Source organism: Elgaria multicarinata, chromosome 3 (genome assembly GCF_023053635.1).
Source record: "Elgaria multicarinata webbii isolate HBS135686 ecotype San Diego chromosome 3, rElgMul1.1.pri, whole genome shotgun sequence".
NCBI lineage: Eukaryota > Metazoa > Chordata > Lepidosauria > Squamata > Anguidae > Elgaria > Elgaria multicarinata.
The window spans coordinates 112,860,197-112,879,112 of record NC_086173.1 but is presented as its reverse complement, the minus strand read 5'-3'; the positions used below and the strand labels follow the sequence as shown (position 1 = coordinate 112,879,112).

Genomic DNA, 18,916 nt, shown 5'->3' with positions numbered 1-18,916 from the left:
TTCAAAATCTGTTTTTAGTGTTCCGAATTGCTATTTAGGCACTGTATATTTGCTAGTGATCTGCTTTTATTCTTTTCTCTGCTGGAAATTCTAATGCTGCAACTTTCATATTATTCTTTTTAATTGTATTTTATCTTTTTTATCTGTAAGCCACCCAAGGAATAATGTTATTGGGCAGCTTTATATAAATATAGTAAGCAAACAAGCAAGCAAACAAATCTCCAGTTCCAGAAACCATAAGAGGCTCAGGTTTTCTGAGGCTGCAATCCTACATTGGGGAATAAACTTATATCTTGGGGCCTTGCTAGACCTGCCGGATAAGCCGGCAGGGAGGAGGGGCGATAGCGCGCTACAGTTAGCACGCGCCGTCGCTGGCTTCCACACGCACAACGCAATGGGGCAACGGAAGCCCCGTAGCGTCTGCCATTTTAAATTTTTTTTAAAGGAGCCATGTGCACCGGAGCCCTGCCGGAGAGAAGGTATGTGGGTTTTTTTACAAAAATAAAGCCCCCCCCCGCTCTCCCTGCCCCTGATTCCCCCCTGCCTGCTCGCTCGTCCTCCCCCCATCCACCAGGCCCCATCCCGTCCCTGATCTTCTCCCCCCCCTTGCCAGGCCTGATGTCCGCTCTTCCCCCCCTTGCCAGGCCCGTCCCCGATCTTCTCCCCCCCTTGCCAGGCCTGATGTCCGCTCTTCCCCCCCTTGCCATCCCTGATGTCCTGCTTCCCCCCCCCCGTGCCATCCCCGATGTCTGGCTTTCCCCCCTCTCTCCTAGCAGGTCCGGCCTCCCCCCTGCCCCTCTCTCCCCCCCACCGGGATCCCGCCCAGCCCGATGGGCACAGCGCTCATATGAGCGCTGTGCCCAGTCCGTGGCTTTTCCCGGCTACTCGCGAGTAAGTGAGTAGCCACAAAAAGCCACGGACCCTGCTGGACGTTCCACACCATAAGCGAATTCACTTATGCCGGCTTAAGGCAGGCTTCAGCATGGCCTGACCCCGGATCTGGATGCACAGGAGGGAAACCGGGCCTCACGCCGCACTAACGCCTAGTCTAGCAAGGCCCTTGGTAAACAGATTAAACTTTCCATTATAAGTACAATGCAATATTTATGCCCAGCTGGCCAACATACATTTCCAGCACAGACATTTATTATGTTCAGAGCTCTTTCCTAGATACATCACAGAATATGAGAATTTTGTCGCGAAGTGGAAATAAACAATGGGCCAGAGTCAGTCGCCTGCTAAGCTTCTATGGAGTTAATGGGCTGGATCTAGAATTGGCATTCTGCCAGTGGAAGGATACCCTTGTGGAACAGGGCTTCCACATCCTCTCCCTCCCCTTGTATACTCTCCAAATCTCATCTAGACGTTCGCCCAACATTCCAGAGCAGATTTAATGTGTGGGTGTGGGTGTCTGCAGTGGGGAGGAGAGGATACAGAGGTCCCATTCTGCCAATGGTATCCTTCCGCTGATAGACTGTCAATGCTGCATCCAAGCCCATATACGTCATAATTAAATAATTCAAATTATTTATAAGACAAAATCCATTATTTCTTTCATTTTTAAAAAAGCAAATGCTAAAGCACTAAGTTTATCCTTATTTTGTATCCAAATATATTAACCTGCTGTGTTAATATTCTTTATTATTTTCAAATTCCAATTTAGTCTTGAAATTCGTAACTCTAACTGATGTAAGTTAGACCTGCTCAACTAGACAACATGTGTAGTGCGGTGAACAATGAACAGCCCAATCCAAACAGCTCATAATATTTGTAGTGAAAATGGTTTAGTCCAGTGGTTCTCAACCTATGCTGAGTACTCAGAAAGCCGAGAGCGGTTGAAAGCACTTGAAACCTGAGTACTTGAAAGCAATGTTTTGATCCAGAGGGAGAGGCGGATAACAAATAAATATATTATCATTATTATGTTCAACAAATTCTTTTTGAGATGCAATATTCATTTGAGAAATACAAAATGAAAGATTTGTATCTGTCTAGCCCATTGGTCTTCAATTGATGGTTGGGACCATTACTGAGTTTCAGCCTGACCTAAGGTGGATTGAAACAGTACCACTATTACCATAGCAATATATTGGGGTGGGGAGAGTAAGAAATGGATGGATATTTCAATTAAAGATGGCACCTAGTTTGGAAAAAGTTAAGGGCTACTGGTCTAGCCTTCACTGGAAGACAGCAATCCTATGCAGACTTACTTACTTCAGAGTAATCCCCACCGAAACAGTACAGCTTAATTCTAGGTAACAGCACATAAGATTCAACTCCAAATATTAGAACATGACATATATTGGGCTAAAACCAACATGACTCAAGTGGACCTCTGTTTGTGAATGGGGTTTTTTCTCCCCCTCCTCCCCCTGCATTCCCCCAAAACTGCTCTGGAAGTTCCCCCAACCGTCCAGGGCATGCAGGGGTTGCAAAGATGAGGAGCAATTCCTTCTCTCATAATACTAGAACTAGGGGTCATTGCATGAAACTGATTGGTGGGAGATTTAAGACAGATAAAAGGAAGTACTTCTTCAAACAGTGCATACTTAAACTATGGAATTCACTACCACAAGACATAGTGATGGCTACCAATTTGGATGATTTTAAAAGGGGGTTGGATAATGTCCTGGAGGAGACGGCTATTGATGGTTACTAGTCCTGATGGCTATGTGCTATCTTCAGTATCAGAGGCAGTAAGCCTGTATACACCATTTCCTGAGGAACATGGGTGGAAAGGTGCTGTTGCACCCATGTTTTTTGTGAACCGCCCAGAGAGCTCCGGCTATTGGGCGGTATAGAAATGTAATAAATAAATAAATAATAAATAAATAATGTTCTACTTGTTGATCCCTGGTCGACAGCTGATCCAGCATGACTCTTATGTTCTTAGTGAGATCTACTGGCACTGTCCATTCCACTCCCAGAAAGACACCACTGGATACAACCTGAAGTATTGCATATGAACAGTCATGAATCATTCTAAAGTTTGTGTACTTTTCTCCTTCTTCTATCCCTGGTACTTTTTTTTACATTTTTATATGACACAACCCTATAAAATGATTCCTGGGATGGGGTGGGACTGGGATAAGGAGTGCATTACTAAACGTATTTTGGACTCCTTGGCCTACACTTTCACTTGATGCATAGATGGACATACTGGGGAGGGGGGAACCACCTGCACCATTTTGATTATTTATTTATTTATTTATTTATTTATATATTACATTTCTATACCGCCCAATAGCTGAAAGATTATAGTTGTCCTTCTACCAGTATTCAAGTCTTAAAATCATATAGTAGATTGGGGGCCCAGCCACAGAACCAGCTCATGATCAGCCTTTGATGCAGCTATCATCTTACTCAGCTAGGGATGAGGAAGGTTGGAAATAAAGCATGGCTGGAGATAAAAAAAACCAAATAAAGTCCACTGTGTGCTTTCTTCCACTGACGATTGGTAGGAAGCCGTTCAAGACCCAGTGGTCAGAAAAGAGAGCCATGAGTTCAATGGGGCCAAATAATCCTAAACTGAGGCAGTGTGACTTCCAAGGATTTCAGGTGACCATAATTACTTAATCAGAGCAGGGCTGACTCTTCAGTAGGCTGTTGCATAACACACAAAAATAATTAACTTCCAATTGACATGATAATTCAATGTAGCTGTGTTTTGGGAGGCAAGACAACAGCTGCCATTTTTCAAGACCGCAATTATCATTAATACACACACACACACACACACACGGCATGCTGCACAACTTCTGAAATCACAAATAATAACAGCCTTCCCTTTGAAAAAGAAAACAGTGAAACAGATGCACACATCTGTTATTTTAAATGTCTGCAGTCACCCAATATCTAAGATTAAAGCATGCCACGTGATTACCAGATACCATACTTCTCTGGACAGGTCATTGATAAGTAACCACATACAACTTTACAAGGATTTTTTTTAAAACAAAGACAAACTATATTATTATAATACCCCCCCCCTTTTTTAGACGTACTGGCTTTTAAATTAGATTTAATTAATATCAACACATTTTCTCCCCTTCAGTTAGGAGGTAAACATTTAGATTTAAGAAGGCGATATTTACAAATGTACTTGCAATAAAAGCTATTATACAAACACACACATATCCCTTATAGTAAAATATAAATTGTAGAGCTTTCCCACAAAATTCTTCATTTATGTTAAACAGTGTTCAGTTCAGCTTTAAGTGAAATTGGTTGTAATTCCTACAAGAAATCCTAGTCTATAAATAAGACTTTTTTTTTGAGATGGCAGATTTTTTATCTGAACTCTTATACAATAATTGCTATAAAAGTTTCCCCCCTTTTAAAAAATACAGTGCTTGTTTCATGAAATTTATAAACCCATCAAAAGCATTAGTATTCACTTACAGCAGGTAACAGATACAAGATTTAATACTTGTATTAGTAAACATTTAGAAAAGCAAATGCTGTATGGTGATGTTTTAAAAATACGATTTTTTTGTGAAACCAAGCTGATCTGAAATGTAAACAGCCAGAAAAGTTAAAAGCTTGCAAATAACATGAGAGCAAATATCATGAGAGCAAATATGAATACTTTAAATAAATGTCTGAACTGTTGCTGCTACCTTTGTGGTGACACTGGTTTACAGCAAAGGAAATGAAGTGCATACTTATTCTGATAATTTTTACTTTACCAATAATCAGAACTTAATAAAAAAAATTAACAAAATAACAAAATTGATTACACGGACACCCACACATGTAAACCATGCAACAACAACAAATTAAAACAGCAGGGCACCTACACTGTAGCAGTGAATGTAAGAAACATAGTACTCAAGCCTGGAGTCCTCAGAACCTCTTTTCATAGAGCCCATCCTATTTCAACTCCCTGAAGCTGTGTTCCCTTCACTCTCTGTATACAAAGGGCTTTGTGTTCTATCGTCAAATCCAGCTGAGCTTTGGTGTGAGCTCAAGATGAACATGGCAGGCTAATGAAGTTGAAACAGTGACGTGCCAAACCCATTTGCATCTGATGACCACCGAAAATCTCTTCTAAATTTATAGACATTTCCCAAAGACTAGCATTGCCCTGTTTTTGAAATGACTAATGGTAGCCTCTCTCTCTCTTTCTCATTGTGTTATATGCTGTAATCATACAGGTATAGATAATCCATATGTATTTCTCCAGGGGAAATGTAATGAACAGGCAAACTGCTATATTAAGCATTAGACATTAATAATTAAAGGCATTCATGCTCTGCTAAACACTTATTTTGCAAACAACATTATGAGTACTGGGCATCAATTTAAGTTTCTATAACTACTGACAAATAGTTAACTGTACCCCCGCTCGCATAGTACTGTATTATTGTTGTTGTTGTTGTTGTTTTGTTGCTTTCTAAATAAGATCAGGTAGAGGAAAATGAGGAAAAGGCTGATATAATATGTTTAATTAGGAGAAATGCTCACTAAGGGTTAGTTCATACATTATCTAAAGTTTTCTTTTCCTTTTATGAAGAGTCTGCAGAGTTAAGGGGGGGATGGGGATTTATGAGCATTAATATTTCCCCACAACACTTACAGAAAGACTTTTAGGCGAGTGTACAATGGATCTAAGAAAACCGATCACAACAACCTTCACGTCATTGTTCTTCATATAAAACAAAGGCTGCATTCAGACAACACAATAGTCAATGGTGGGTTAATAGTCAAGTCCACGGTTGATTATTGAGGGAGTACTTTATACTGTTAGTTTTACCCTACCCTGTGCCTGCTTACCCTACCCTGTGCCTGTTGGCATTCTCTTCCCCTCCTTATGGTTTTACTATGATTTTATTAGATTGTAAGCCTATGCGGCAGGGCCTTGCTATTTACTGTTTTACTCTGTACAGCACCATGTACATTGATGGTGCTATATAAATTAATAATAATAATAATAATAATAATAATAATAATAATAATAATAATACTCCCCACACAACATGAATACAATCAACTGTGGTGTGGATTAAGGCAGTGTCAAGTTGACTATTAAACAAGGGTGTGTTTGATTGACACATCACCTGCCCCTCAGTTCTGCTGCTGGTATCCCATCAGCCATTGCAAGTTCTGCTGGCTGGACTAGAGCAGCAGCTGCCACTTTGGCTGTTCTTGCCAGGGAACTCTGTAGTCACTGAAAATAACCAAGTGTGTGTGCCAAAAGTCAACGGTGCCTGACAGATGACATGATAACCAGCAGTTGTTCGAATAATCAACTCTGCACGGCGTTAGTTATTTACATTGGTTATTTTGGCTGAATAACCAACCGAAATGCGAAAAAGTCTCAACAGATGACACAATGACCAACCATTGACTATTTAAGCCACTGTTGACTATTTAAGCCACTGTTGGTTATCATGTCATCTGAACCCAGTTATAGAAACCTTGCAATAGCACTAGAGTCTGTCTTCCAATGCACCAAGATCCTAGCATCTTATCCTATGAGCTGCAGCTTGACAACTGCTGAGATATGAACTTATTTATACAAGTACATATTTATACAGTAAAAATGCTTAAAAGAGGCAAACAAATAAGCCAGATAAATAAAACGTTAAATAACGTGCTCAGGCTTTATTCCCTTGCAGTGTGCCAGTTTGCAGTTTGGGATTTGCAATGTATTTTAATGCTGTTAATTGTTTGTATTGCTAATATGGTATAATGTGGATGTATGGAAGTTACGTTATGTGATATAAATCTAATAAAATAATGTGTGATTTGACAGTAAACCATATTTTTGTAGTGAGTTCTCCAGAAATTGTTACAAAAGAGTTTTAGGGAAAATGTTTTAGATTGATTTAAGCTGTGAACAATAAAATTCTGCAAACTATGTAAATTATTTTTTACTTTGGAGAAATAGTATCTAATCTTTTTAAATTATATCCCTTATCTTAACATCAATAAATTTAAATGGCAAACAATCTAACCATTCTAGAGTCCTGTTTGTGATCAAAACCTACTTGCATTTAAATGTTTAATGCTCTTGGGGCTCAATCCTCTGGGGATGGCTGTAAGCTTCCAAACTCAAATGCAGAGTGGAAGTAGCGGTGGAAGCAATCCTCACCACTGCTCTCTTCCTGCCCTGCATTTTAGCTAGATGGGCGTTTTATGCCCATCTAGTTGTGGTATTGCGGAGGGGCAGGGAAGGATGCTAGGGAGCCCTGGGGATACGGCATAAGTGGTTCTGCACATCCCCACCCACCAGCACAACCTCTTTCTTTCCTCTCTGAGGTTGCTTTTGCAACCTCAGGGAGGCAGCCGGAGCGGTCCTCTCTGAACCAGCTGCAAAGAGGAGGGGTAGGGGTGGGGATCTCAGACTCACGGGTACAAGGTCATAGTGCTGACTCCAACCTCAGATCCAGGAATACGAAATATCCTATGACCCCTCCCACAGAAGCTATCTAGGGCCCATAGGATTGTTTTCCCCAAGGCTTTAAGCTCCATCACACCGGGGGTTAACATGCTCCCTACCTTCGAGTTTTCGTTCCTCAGTTACTTCCTCTTTTCAAAAGAGGAAGTACACAACAAGCACGAGGCCCATTGAGTCTGCTGTTCTAATGGTGCTGCTTCTCCTGCACACAGCAGGAGAGAGCAGCAATTCTGAGTTAAAAAAATGGACTTAAAGAGGGGTTTTCTGTCGCACAAGGAAGGCCAGAAGGGGTGACAGGCACACGGGAGGCAGGCCACATCATGTGAGGGACCTGAACAAACTCCGTGAGTGCCCAGTAACGAGTGTGCAATAAAACACTCGTTGGATGGAGCTATTAGTGTAGACATTATGCTTATCCATAGTTCAGAGTAACTATGTTTTGTTACCTTAATCCTGGATTAGGTCTCAAATGTGCAGTGGATCCATGGCTTAGCTTGCTAAACATAGCCCAATACCTTGGGTTAATAAACGGTGAGACTTTTTTATCCCTTTGGAATTTGAGAGAATGAAAAGGAAGGGAACTATCTCAACCATATTTAGATCAATGAAGATGTAACAACTGAACATGGTTTAACCATGTGCCAAAAGGACTTTGAAGCCTGGCTTCACATTCTGTTTGTAATTCAGATGGAAATAAAGGGCAAATCAAATAGGGTTACATGCTTTGAGTGCATACCAAAGCATGCAAGTGCTTTTCTGCTGGGATTCATTGTCTTTATAGTTCTTCTTCCTTAAACTATGGCAATAGAAAATACTGTTTCAGATATTTTAAAAAAGGTATACCTATGGGAGCATAAAATAAGGTTTAAATAATATATTTGGATCAGGCAGAGAAGTCTTCAAGTATAGAAGACTTCCAACATATAAAACATCCAACTTGTCTTTTCTGTGTATTACTGTATTTCTTTGATTCTAAGATGTACCTTTTTTCCCATATAAACATCTCTAAAAACGGGGTGTGTCTTAGAATCATGGGTGCGTTTATTATTTCTTAGAATCAAAGCTTTTTTTCTGTTGGTGGTACTGAAATTAGTGTGCGTCTTATAATCGATGGCGTCTTAGAATCGAAGAAATACGGTAGGCCACATCATTCTATTAGCTGTTAGCTAACAGTAACTGGAATCTGGCATTACTAGTAACATATTCCTATGGCGTTATATTTATGTATTTCTCAAATAGCTAACATTTCCCTTCTATGATCAATATTTACTCAATTATTACCCAGGACGTGATGTGTGTTTGATTTAAAATACAGTTCACTCCATTCCAAAGATTAGAAATAGTTAACAATATATATTTTTTAAAAAGGCTGGGATCCAGCTTTAGGCATATGCAACAAGGCTGGCAGAAAGTGCCTCCACTTGACTTTCAGGGATCCCACCCCCCCGCACCTGATTTTTTATGTATCACAGCCTAACCCAGTCTCCCCTAACCTAACCTCATTCTACTCCAAGCAGCATGATGGGAGTTGTAGTCCAAAACATCTGGAAGGTGCCAAGTTGGAGAAGTCTGGCCTACCCCATTCAACAGAGCTCTTCAACCCTTGGTGAGCTGTTATCCTCATACTGGTTTCATCCGTATTTCTTGTTTGCTTGCATGCAGTTGATCTGTGTATTCTGTTGTCTTTACAGTGATATTTAATTCTTTACAATTACAAGTTTGTTATTTGACACTTCGCTGTCTGTAACTATGGCCTAAATCCTATGTCACACGAGCAGACACCTGTTCATGGAATGGGTTTCCCATCATCCCCTCTCCCTCTGCAGGCTGCCCCCACCATATTTTCTCTGGAGGGTCCCCCAACCATCTAGAGACCCTCCTTTGGGGTTGCAAAGGGGGCCTCGGGTGGAGGGAGGAAATCTGTTTCATTGACAGAAAACACCAGTGGATTCAAACCTTCATCATAATGTTGAAAGCTATGTATCATTGTGTATACAGTCACGATTGATGTTCAAAGGTCTTGAAACTATAGTTAAAAGAGTGAGGAAGTGGTTTTTAAAACTCCTTTCCTTGGAAAAACTGTTTGGTTGAGAAAATCCACCTATACCCTGGCTGACTCTCTATAGTTCTGTAGATTTCCTCTGACTGCAACACCCTGCATTTTTCGAAAGTCACCTTAGGTTCACAGTGACTGGGTCTTCTCGTGGCTCTGGTGATTTCCACAGCATTAAGAGCTCCAGACATTTGAACCCACTCATAAATCTCTGATCTTGATCTGTCGGGTGCTATAGACAGCAGCTGATCTACATTGCTGATAAAGGCAGCAGCTTGCCACAAACGTCATCAAATCATCTTTTGCAATCAATGTATCACTGCTGAAAACACAAACACAAACACACACACACACACACTATAATGAACTCAAACCGACCTAATTACTCAGAAAACTCCCTCACACAAAATAGTGAAAATCACAGAAACTGCTGAATGTGTATATAGGAAATAATAGTGCAGATTGAACTACAAACTTCCAAACAGTGTTGGATCAAAATGTCACCTTCCTCAGATGAAAAGAGTCCTTCTGTCAATGAAAGCTCCCCTCCATCAGAGGAATGGAATGTTCGGACTCAACTCATTGTGAGCTCTAAAGTGGGGTCTGCCAGTTTAGACTGCCCTTGACTATTAAACAACCACCCTATTCAGACGACATGCTAAGAAACAGTAGTTAAGCATTTTGAGCTAAACATGATGGCTAAGCATGTCATATGAACCATGACTTAGTGTGTTGTGTGAACAATTCCTAATCATGGAGGATACATAACCATGGTTTAAGCACAGTCATTAACCATTTGCTGCAAAAGGGTTAGCAGCCTAACCATGGCTTAGCGTGTTGTCTGAACAGGCCCAAAGGTATCTAAATGAATGTTACTATTAACATTTATATGCCGCCTAATTGGCTAAGAAGCCATCAAGGCATTGTACAATGATTTAAAACAATAAAACCATAATATAATGGGGCTGGTTTACACGTTCAAAACAAGCCACAGTGCCTTATACATAACTCATGCGTGGTTGTGGGGTTATTTGAGAGGTGTTTCACCTTCCAACAAGCCATGCTGCCCAGGTTCAGATGACATGATTGATTGGTTTATTGTTTAAAATTGTTTTTAGCTATATGTTGTCTGTATGTGTGCTGTTTTTACGTTTTTATGTAGACATTGTTGCATTGTGTATAATGTATTTCTAATGGTTTTTAATCTTTGTGAATCACCCAAAGGACTTCAGCTATGGGGTAGTATTGGAACATAATAAATAAATGAAATGATATACTTTTCTCTACAAGTCAAGGGCAATCTAAAGTGAGATTATGCAAATGGCGCCCAGCCTATGCTGGCACTTACCATGGCTCACAGCATGTTGGGTGGCTTTTGATCGTGCGAATTAAAACCGAAAAACATTAAAACAGCTATATAATTGAAAAGGCCAATTTCAAAAGATGTATTTTTACGCCCTTTCTAAAAGCCAAGAGACTAGGTTCAATCATAGTTCATGAGGGAGCACACTCCACAGGAGAAAGTCCTTTCCCACATAACCAACAAACAGGCCTCTGCAGGTAATGGCATCCTCAAGAGGGCCTTTCCTACAGTTCTTAATAATCAGAGAGGTTCATAATGAGACAGGTGGTCCCTTAAATAGCCCTGGGACAGAATAATGAATAAGGCACCTGCTTTAAGTTTTTATGCAAAGATAAACAGAAATGGCCATGGGGAGGAAGGAAAGAACGGTGACCTGGGACCTAACTGAATGCTCATGAAATCAGTCTATGGTTCTGGATTTTATATTGCACTGTGGCACAAGTTCTCCCCCCCCCCTTTTTTTTTTTTTTTACCGTCACAAGTTATTAAGATGAGTTTGGAGAGAAAATTCTTAGATCTCATATTTGTAGACAAGTTCAAAAAGTGCTTTGGTATGATGAGATGAACCTGAGCTAAATATCATTGCTACTAGGTATTAGGCACATAACAGGAGACTGCCACTGAAATAGGGATAAATCCTGGAAGCTGTACAAGACCCACTTTAAACATTACCCAGCCATGTCACATGGGAGCCATTTCCCCATGAGCAATTCCTGTGCTGTCTGTATGATTGTGCAGATCCAAACCATAGAAACAGCATCCTGCCCAGATGAGAGATGCTGATTCTGTAGAAAAGATCCACATGATTAGCCCACATTCTCACATCATATAAACTTTATACCAGCTCACAGAAAAGCAGCTCCCATGTAGCTAGAGAAACATTTTAAAAGGCTCTGCGATGTCTCAACATCCAGTAATCATAGGGCATGGCTAGACGAGGGCTTATCCCGCGGATCGCCCTGGGATCATCCCTGTGCATCCACATGGGATCCCGGGAGCAAGGAGGAATGATCACTCCCTTGCCCTGGGATATTGCCCTACAGTTTTATTTTGATTTTTCCACGGTCCTGGGATGATCCTGAGACCTCAGAACTTGTGGCCCAGCGTCGTGCTTTTGTCCTGGCTCCTTGAGAGTAACCACGAGGAGCTGGGACCTGGGCACAGGAGCTCTGTGCCCATGGGGGGTTGGGGAGCGGGATGAGTGCTTTTTTTTAAAAAAACACCTTAACTTTTGTGCAGGAGCGCTCCTGCACTCTTTTCTGATTAAAAAAACAAAACAAAATGGCGGGCGCGACGTCCTCTTCCTCTGGGACGTCACATGCTGCGTGTAGACAAGAGCGACGATCTCATAATCATAAAGTCATGAGATCGTCGCCCTCCATCCCCCTCGTCTAGCCATGCCCATAGACAACCTTTTCTCATAGAGAGAGTCATCAGAGAATACATAAACCTGCATGAGGAATTATGGAGACATGGTAATGATGGGAAATTTTACAACCGCACGAGTGGGCAATAAAGATGAGCAGTCACCCATGAGACTTGCATGTATACAATGGTATATTTTGCCAAGAAAAATGGTTGTAACTACACATTATTTAAGATCCACACAACTAAGATCTAGAACACACGAAGTTAAAAAAGGCAAGAACCCATAACTCATATGTCAATATGTGACAGTATTCAAATTTTGATTGCAAAAAGTATATTTAGCCACCCGTGTGGATTTTTCAAACAAATCTAATGTTTGTGTCATATTAGGAGCCCTTTTTCAACCAGCCCCTCACCCCCACACACATATGTCAGTACTTTCAGTAAAGTTTACCGTGTATTGGAATATTCCAAGTATTCCTAAAATTCATTTGAAAAGTGTATCAAACTCTTACATTTGTACAAAATATACATGATTTTTGTCTGGTTCATACTTTGCCCTACATTGTAGGTTGTAAAAGTGTCAGGTTTCCCATTCCCTCAGGCAAACATACATTCTGGCAAACTGACACGGGACACCCAGATCAGTGAGGCTTCTTTATTGCAGGAAATCTCACAGCAAAAGCTTAATGGTGACACACTTCAGAAATCATATAGCTGATGGTCAGGAGCTATAGGCTCCAAGAAATTCCAGAACAGTCAAAAGGTAATCACTACTACCATGACTGAAATCTCCATCAACGTGGTTTCCCCACTGCCATCTCGACAGTTCCGAACACAAGGAAAGGGCCAATCCATGCACGGGTTCTAAACCTAGACAAGGAACGGGGATGATTCCTGACATGACCCCTCAGGCAATCAAAGGAGCAAATTCTTGAAGGGCGGGGGGAAAGCAAGGACCTGAATTTGTAAATTGTCAAGGGCCTTCACAAGTGTGGCCTGCATTTTGGCCCATATTTACGATCACTGATTTTAAGGGAATATATGCTATAAATGTTTGACTGCCTGTAGAACAACAGCTACTTTCCCTTCTACAAATAATGATAAGTAAACTGCAGACATGGGAATTAATCCCATCAGAGCAAATTAAGCCCCATGAATTGTGCAAAATACATGGAATCACTGTTATTCCCTTGCTACAAGACTTTATTTGAGCAGTATTTGCCATGGAAATCTTCTTCCATGCACCACCGCTGTTATAACTACTGTGGTGCTTGGTAATGCAGATTCCATTACAGTAGTAAAAAATAGCATAACCAGCACAGATCTTTATATATAGTATCCTATCTGGCATTTGAAATCTGAGAACTCTTCCTGCTGTCACCCAAGCCATTACTAGAAAAGCCCGAAGTTAGGCTTCACAGCTCGGCAATCTGCCATAAAGCTAGGGAGGATGGAGTGTTAGTGATAAAAATCAGCCCTCCAATCAGTGCTCATTCTAAGTTCCATGCTGAAGTAATCAATTTAGCTCATGTTCACATGAACAAACATTACCTGAGGCATTTGTATCAAAACGACTGTGTAATGTACACACCAGCTTGCAGACCCAATAAAGTCTCGATCATATCATAGCATGACTCAGGGGCACGGTGGAAGGAAAAGAAATGTAACCATGCTTCATCTATAGCAGCAGTTCTCAAACCTTGTCATAGTGAATGTTCTTAAATCAGACAAAGTAATATATTATAAATATTTATTTATAACATAAATTATAAATATGACAAAACAGCTGACAACATACCATTGTTGTGTGTTTGGACATAGCTAGGAAAAGGAGTTATGGGGTCTTAAGCCTGCCTTAAGACCCCTCAGCAAAGGATTCCCCACTGAAGCAAAGAAATCACTTTATACCCCCACCCCAAATGGCTTGATGTGGGGAGAGGAGGTTCAACTGGTACCCACATATCATACTAGCCTCGCTCCTGATTGGAGGGCATGAGGTGGGAGCACTACAAAAAGGATAGACAAGAACAATTGCATTGAGACGTAATGCCTGAACAGAAAATATCAGCCTGTGTTGATACACATGTTGATACAGATGTTACACATATCACCCCTGCCCCCAATATCTTCAACCCTGTCCTCACTGTTCCCAGCCTTCCCGCACTGAAAGTGAAGGTTTGAGAAGGTCCTTTGAATGTGAGTAGAACCCTCCATCAATCAGAATCCCTGCTTTATCAGAGTTCCTGATTTTGCAGGTTTTACTCATGTTCTAGTGAATGCAGGAAGGTTGGGAACAATGACAGAGTTGATATTTCCTCCCCCTACCTGGAGCTCTCCAGGTGAATTGGATTACAACTCCCATTGTCCTCAGCTAGCCTGGGGCTGAAATCAGATTGCAAGAAAGATATTACGCTTAAGTGTCTCTGTGGTAAACTTAACTTGTACCATCAAAAACAGAGGCCTGATCTGGCCCAGCAATGCAACTTTCTACTTGTTAAGGGTATGATGAAACTTGCCTAGGTAGTTCCTGCCTAAACCTTAATGCAGAGAAGCCTGTGTGTGTCTGCCTGCCGTTTGTACAGTGAGGTTGAGCACAGCTTCATGTATCAAGCCTAAAAGTGTTTGAGGCTGCAATTCTATACACACTTACCTGGCAGTACATCTTATTGAACTCAATGGTGTTAATTTGGAGTATACATGTATAAGATTGTAGTCATGGATAGCACTGTAAGCTGCTAAAAAAAAGTGAAGGTATTTTCTGTGAGATTTTGGGTAGAAAGCCAAATGACTTGAAGTAGCTTTGAGAATAAACCGGAGAGAGAGAAGCACTCTACAAAAATATGATCCTTCAGAATATTTGAGGAAAATAATAACATTAATCTTGGACTAAAATAGTTGGAACTATGTATTTTATTAATGATGGAAGCTATTAGATCTTTGAATAGATGGAAATGTCAGAATAAGACCTATCTTTTCATCTGTCCCTATACACAGGGCACCTCTGCCTATGAGCAGGACTTCAAACAGAAGGCTTTCCCCATCCTTTCTTTGCAAATAAGGCCTCTTTGCTTCCTTCTCCTCACCCAACAAATGGCAAATGTAAATGAGATTCCAATAAGCACTTTAGTCACATGTCAATTGCTACCTTGTGGCAATATTGATATGCTTCTCTTTCTCTCTCTCTCTCACACACACACACACATTCGAGGCAGGGGGCAGGGCAGAACCCTGCCCAGTCACATCAGGGTTCGTGGGCAGCCAGACCTATCCACTCTTAAAACATCCTGCATGGTGGTGCTGTTGCTCTCACAAAAATGTCCATAGGGCAATTGGGGTGCTTCCTTCCAGCGTTTTGGCCTACTCCTGTTAATGCTCAATGGATGAGTCTGAAGGTGACAGACATTCTAAAATGTGGTGGAAATAGTTTGAATGCACACTCACTGGCCTGGCTCATATGTAATGACAACCCACGGGTTGTTTAAAACGTTGGTTGTCAGGGCTGAGTGTGAGTGCACTGCGACCCATGCACTGCTTTCTGAACAAATGCAGGAACAGCCCACTCCTGGGTTGTAAGTTGGGACCTCAGAACCCGGCATGCTGGTTTGCTGAGGAGTAAACAACACAGAGTTTGAACCCATGTTTAGTTGTTGGATTAAAACTCTGGGTTGTTTAATCCTCAACAACCCAGAATGCCAAGTCTGGATCGGGCTGTTCCTGGGTTGTTACAGAAAGCAGATGCAAAGCAGAGAGGCAGTATGGTGTAGTGGCTAGAATGTTGGACTGGGAGTTGAGAGATCTGGGTTCTAGTCCCAACTTGGCTACGGAAGCTGACTGGGTGACTTTGGGTCAATCACAGGTTCTCAACCCAACCCACCTCACAGGGTTGTTGTTGTGCGGATAAGATGGAGAGGAGGAGAATTATGTACACTACCTCGGCAGGATATAAATGTAATGAATGAATGAATGAATGAAAGTGGAAGTGGCAGGCAGGTGGGAGGCAGCGTGTTTGAACAGGCCCACCAATGTATGAGTTGTTTAACCCATGAGTTAGCCTTACATGCAAACCAGATCACTCTGTCCAGAGGCATATGTTTTGAGGGTAGAGAATGTATGTTCAAACTACTTTCATTGAACTACTTTCAATGCCCCTTTGATTCTGAGATTTTTAGGTACTGGAGGAAAGAGAGGGCTCATACAAAGAGTCACTACTGTGGACTAAAACAACCCAAAGTGGCATGTCATTTAAACTCACATGGAGCCTAAGGGCCTTGCTAGACGACAGGTTAGCCCAGTGTGAGGCCTGGGCTCGTCCCTGTGCGTCCAAATGACGCACAGAGGATCCCGGGCTCAGGCAGGGCCCGCGGGCGTGTAGACCATTCCGCCGCTTTTCCCATCTACCGCATTTACACGTGAGTAGCCAGGAAAAGCGGCGGACGGACTGCAGCGCTCCCGCCGCCGCCGAGTCCCCTGGCCTGTGTTGGCCTCCGCTGCCGAGTCCCCTGGCCTGCGATCCCACACCACCCATGTCCCCAGCCTCTGTTTCTCACCCCCCCCCATGTCCCCTGGCCTGCGATCCTGCCACCGCCAAGTCCCTGGCCTGTGATGCCCGGCGCTGCCATGTCCCCCGGCCGGGCATCACAGGCCGGTGACATGGCAGCGCTGGGCATCACAGGCCAGGGACTTGGCGGCGGAGGCCAACACAAGCTGGAGACAGGCAGCAGGATTGCAGTCCAGGGGACATGGGGGGCGCCGGGAAACAGAGGCTGGGGACATGGGGGGGCGGGAAACAGAGGCTGGGGACATGGGGGGGGCGGGAAATGGAGGCTGGGGACATGGGGGGCGGGAAACGGAGGCTGGGGACATGGGAGCGCCGGGAAAAGGAGGCTGGGGACATGGGGGCGCCGGGAAAAGGAGGCTGGGGACATGGGGGTGGCGGGAAACGGAGGCTGGGGACATGGGGGGGTGGGAAATGGAGGACATCGGGGGGATTGGAGGCCAGGGGTGATCGTGGGGGGGAATCGGGGGAAGGGGGGAGCAGGGGACCCATTTTTTTTTAAAAAAAAAAAACCACCTACCTTTTCCGGTGGTGCGCTCCTGCACACGTGGCCCCTTTAAACTAAAAAAAAAATGGTGGACGCGACGGGTCCTTCCAGCAGCCTGTTGTGTCTTACGTTTAAATAGGGGCAACGGCCCACGCTACTTTTAGCACGGGCTGGTCCCTCCTCCCACACGGATTCCCCAGTAGGTCTAGCAAGGCCCTAAGTCTCAGAATGCTGTTGTGATGTTTTGCAGCCTGGAGTTTTAATATCAGCAGCTTAAAAAAAATAATCTACAATTTCTACATGAAAGCTGCAGAGATGTTTCTACCACTTGCTGAGGCTTTTACAAGAAAGGTATCTTTTACACTTACCTTGTAATAAACAGAACAATATGGTTACTCCTTTTAATGTTGGAAGACCCCCAAATGTTTCAATAAAATACAGTCCTCGCGGCACTGCTTATTTCACCCACAGTCATTTACCTGTTGTTACAACAAACTTGCAACATGGTTAGTGAAAGTGTAGAAAACAAAGTCACCTGTAGTGCAATTGTGGTGTTCTTTGCAGGATATTTCCCCACCAGTCCTTGTTCTTTCCGTTTCTTGAATTTCCTAAAGTAGTCCTGTATCAGGAAGGTGGCATAGAACTTCCCCACGGTTACCTCATCATCTAAATGAACAGACCAGACAGATCTCTCCCAAGTCAGCACATTACATTAATAGCCAAAATATACTCTTATCCAATTCAGGAAAAAAAATTGTGATGGGTGCTACTGGCCTGGGGTCTTTGCTTATAACCAGGCAGCCTAAATCTAGCATGAAGCAATTTTTAGCAGGCAAACTAGTCTAAACAGTAGAAGCAGATAGGTGAGCTACTTCTTAAGAAAGGAAAGGTGTTATTTTATAGAAGTTCAAACAAGTAAAATGATCTTTTAGAATGCCAGTATATCCATGGATCTGAAACAGCAACTTTGATCAGTTTGAACCAGATTGTTACAATAGGAATTCCAACCGGAGGGCTTCCTGTCATTTCGGAATTGTTCCTTTTCAAGTAAGTTATCGCCGTAACGGATTCAAATATACCAAATTATTATTTCTATCTGACCTATTAAACTGGTTTATAATTTCTCTATAATCTTGAAGATACAGCAGGTTGTGTTAAATTATCTGTCATACAATAGAAATCAAGGCTTGGAGGCAAATGCTACAATCTTAAATAGGTTTGCTTTTAATTGAGGTCCTGCTTGATGGGATCTTTAAGAAGCTTCAGTAGCCCTATGGGACAGAATTTAATATTCTCTTTTGGCAGTAACTGGTTCCAAAATGATGGTTAGTTGTTTTTATGTATTTTATTATTGTAAGTCGCCTTGTAAGGACTTCTGCCCTGAAAGGTGGCCAATAAATGTTTTAAATGAATATAAATAAATAAGTAGAGCTAGAACACAACTCTAGTGTTGAACTAATTATGCAGATTTAATTGAAAAATGTTCATTTCAAGACTAAATGATATGGCATATTGAGAAAAACATATTTTTCACAAAGGTTAACTTTTACATTTATCTGACAGGATTAGATTGCTGGGTTTCTTTAAGAGCATGAGAAGTATCATGCTAAGACATAATTAATTCTTGGACCATATTTGTTATTATTGGCAATTTATCTAAGTATCTTTTAGTAGTTCCTTTCTAT

The 18,916-nt window shown here is 42.1% G+C and overlaps 1 protein-coding gene across 1 annotated transcript in view; it reads right to left on the bottom strand.

Annotated features, from left to right (window-relative positions):
* The window catches only part of CACNA1D (calcium voltage-gated channel subunit alpha1 D), a 256,993-nt gene that overhangs the window by 32,348 nt on the left and 205,729 nt on the right, over positions 1-18,916 (bottom strand). Inside the window, exon 42 of the mRNA XM_063121273.1 lies at positions 17,767-17,897. Coding sequence (XP_062977343.1) covers positions 17,767-17,897 — 131 coding nt within the window. The remainder of the gene's footprint in view (positions 1-17,766; positions 17,898-18,916) is intronic.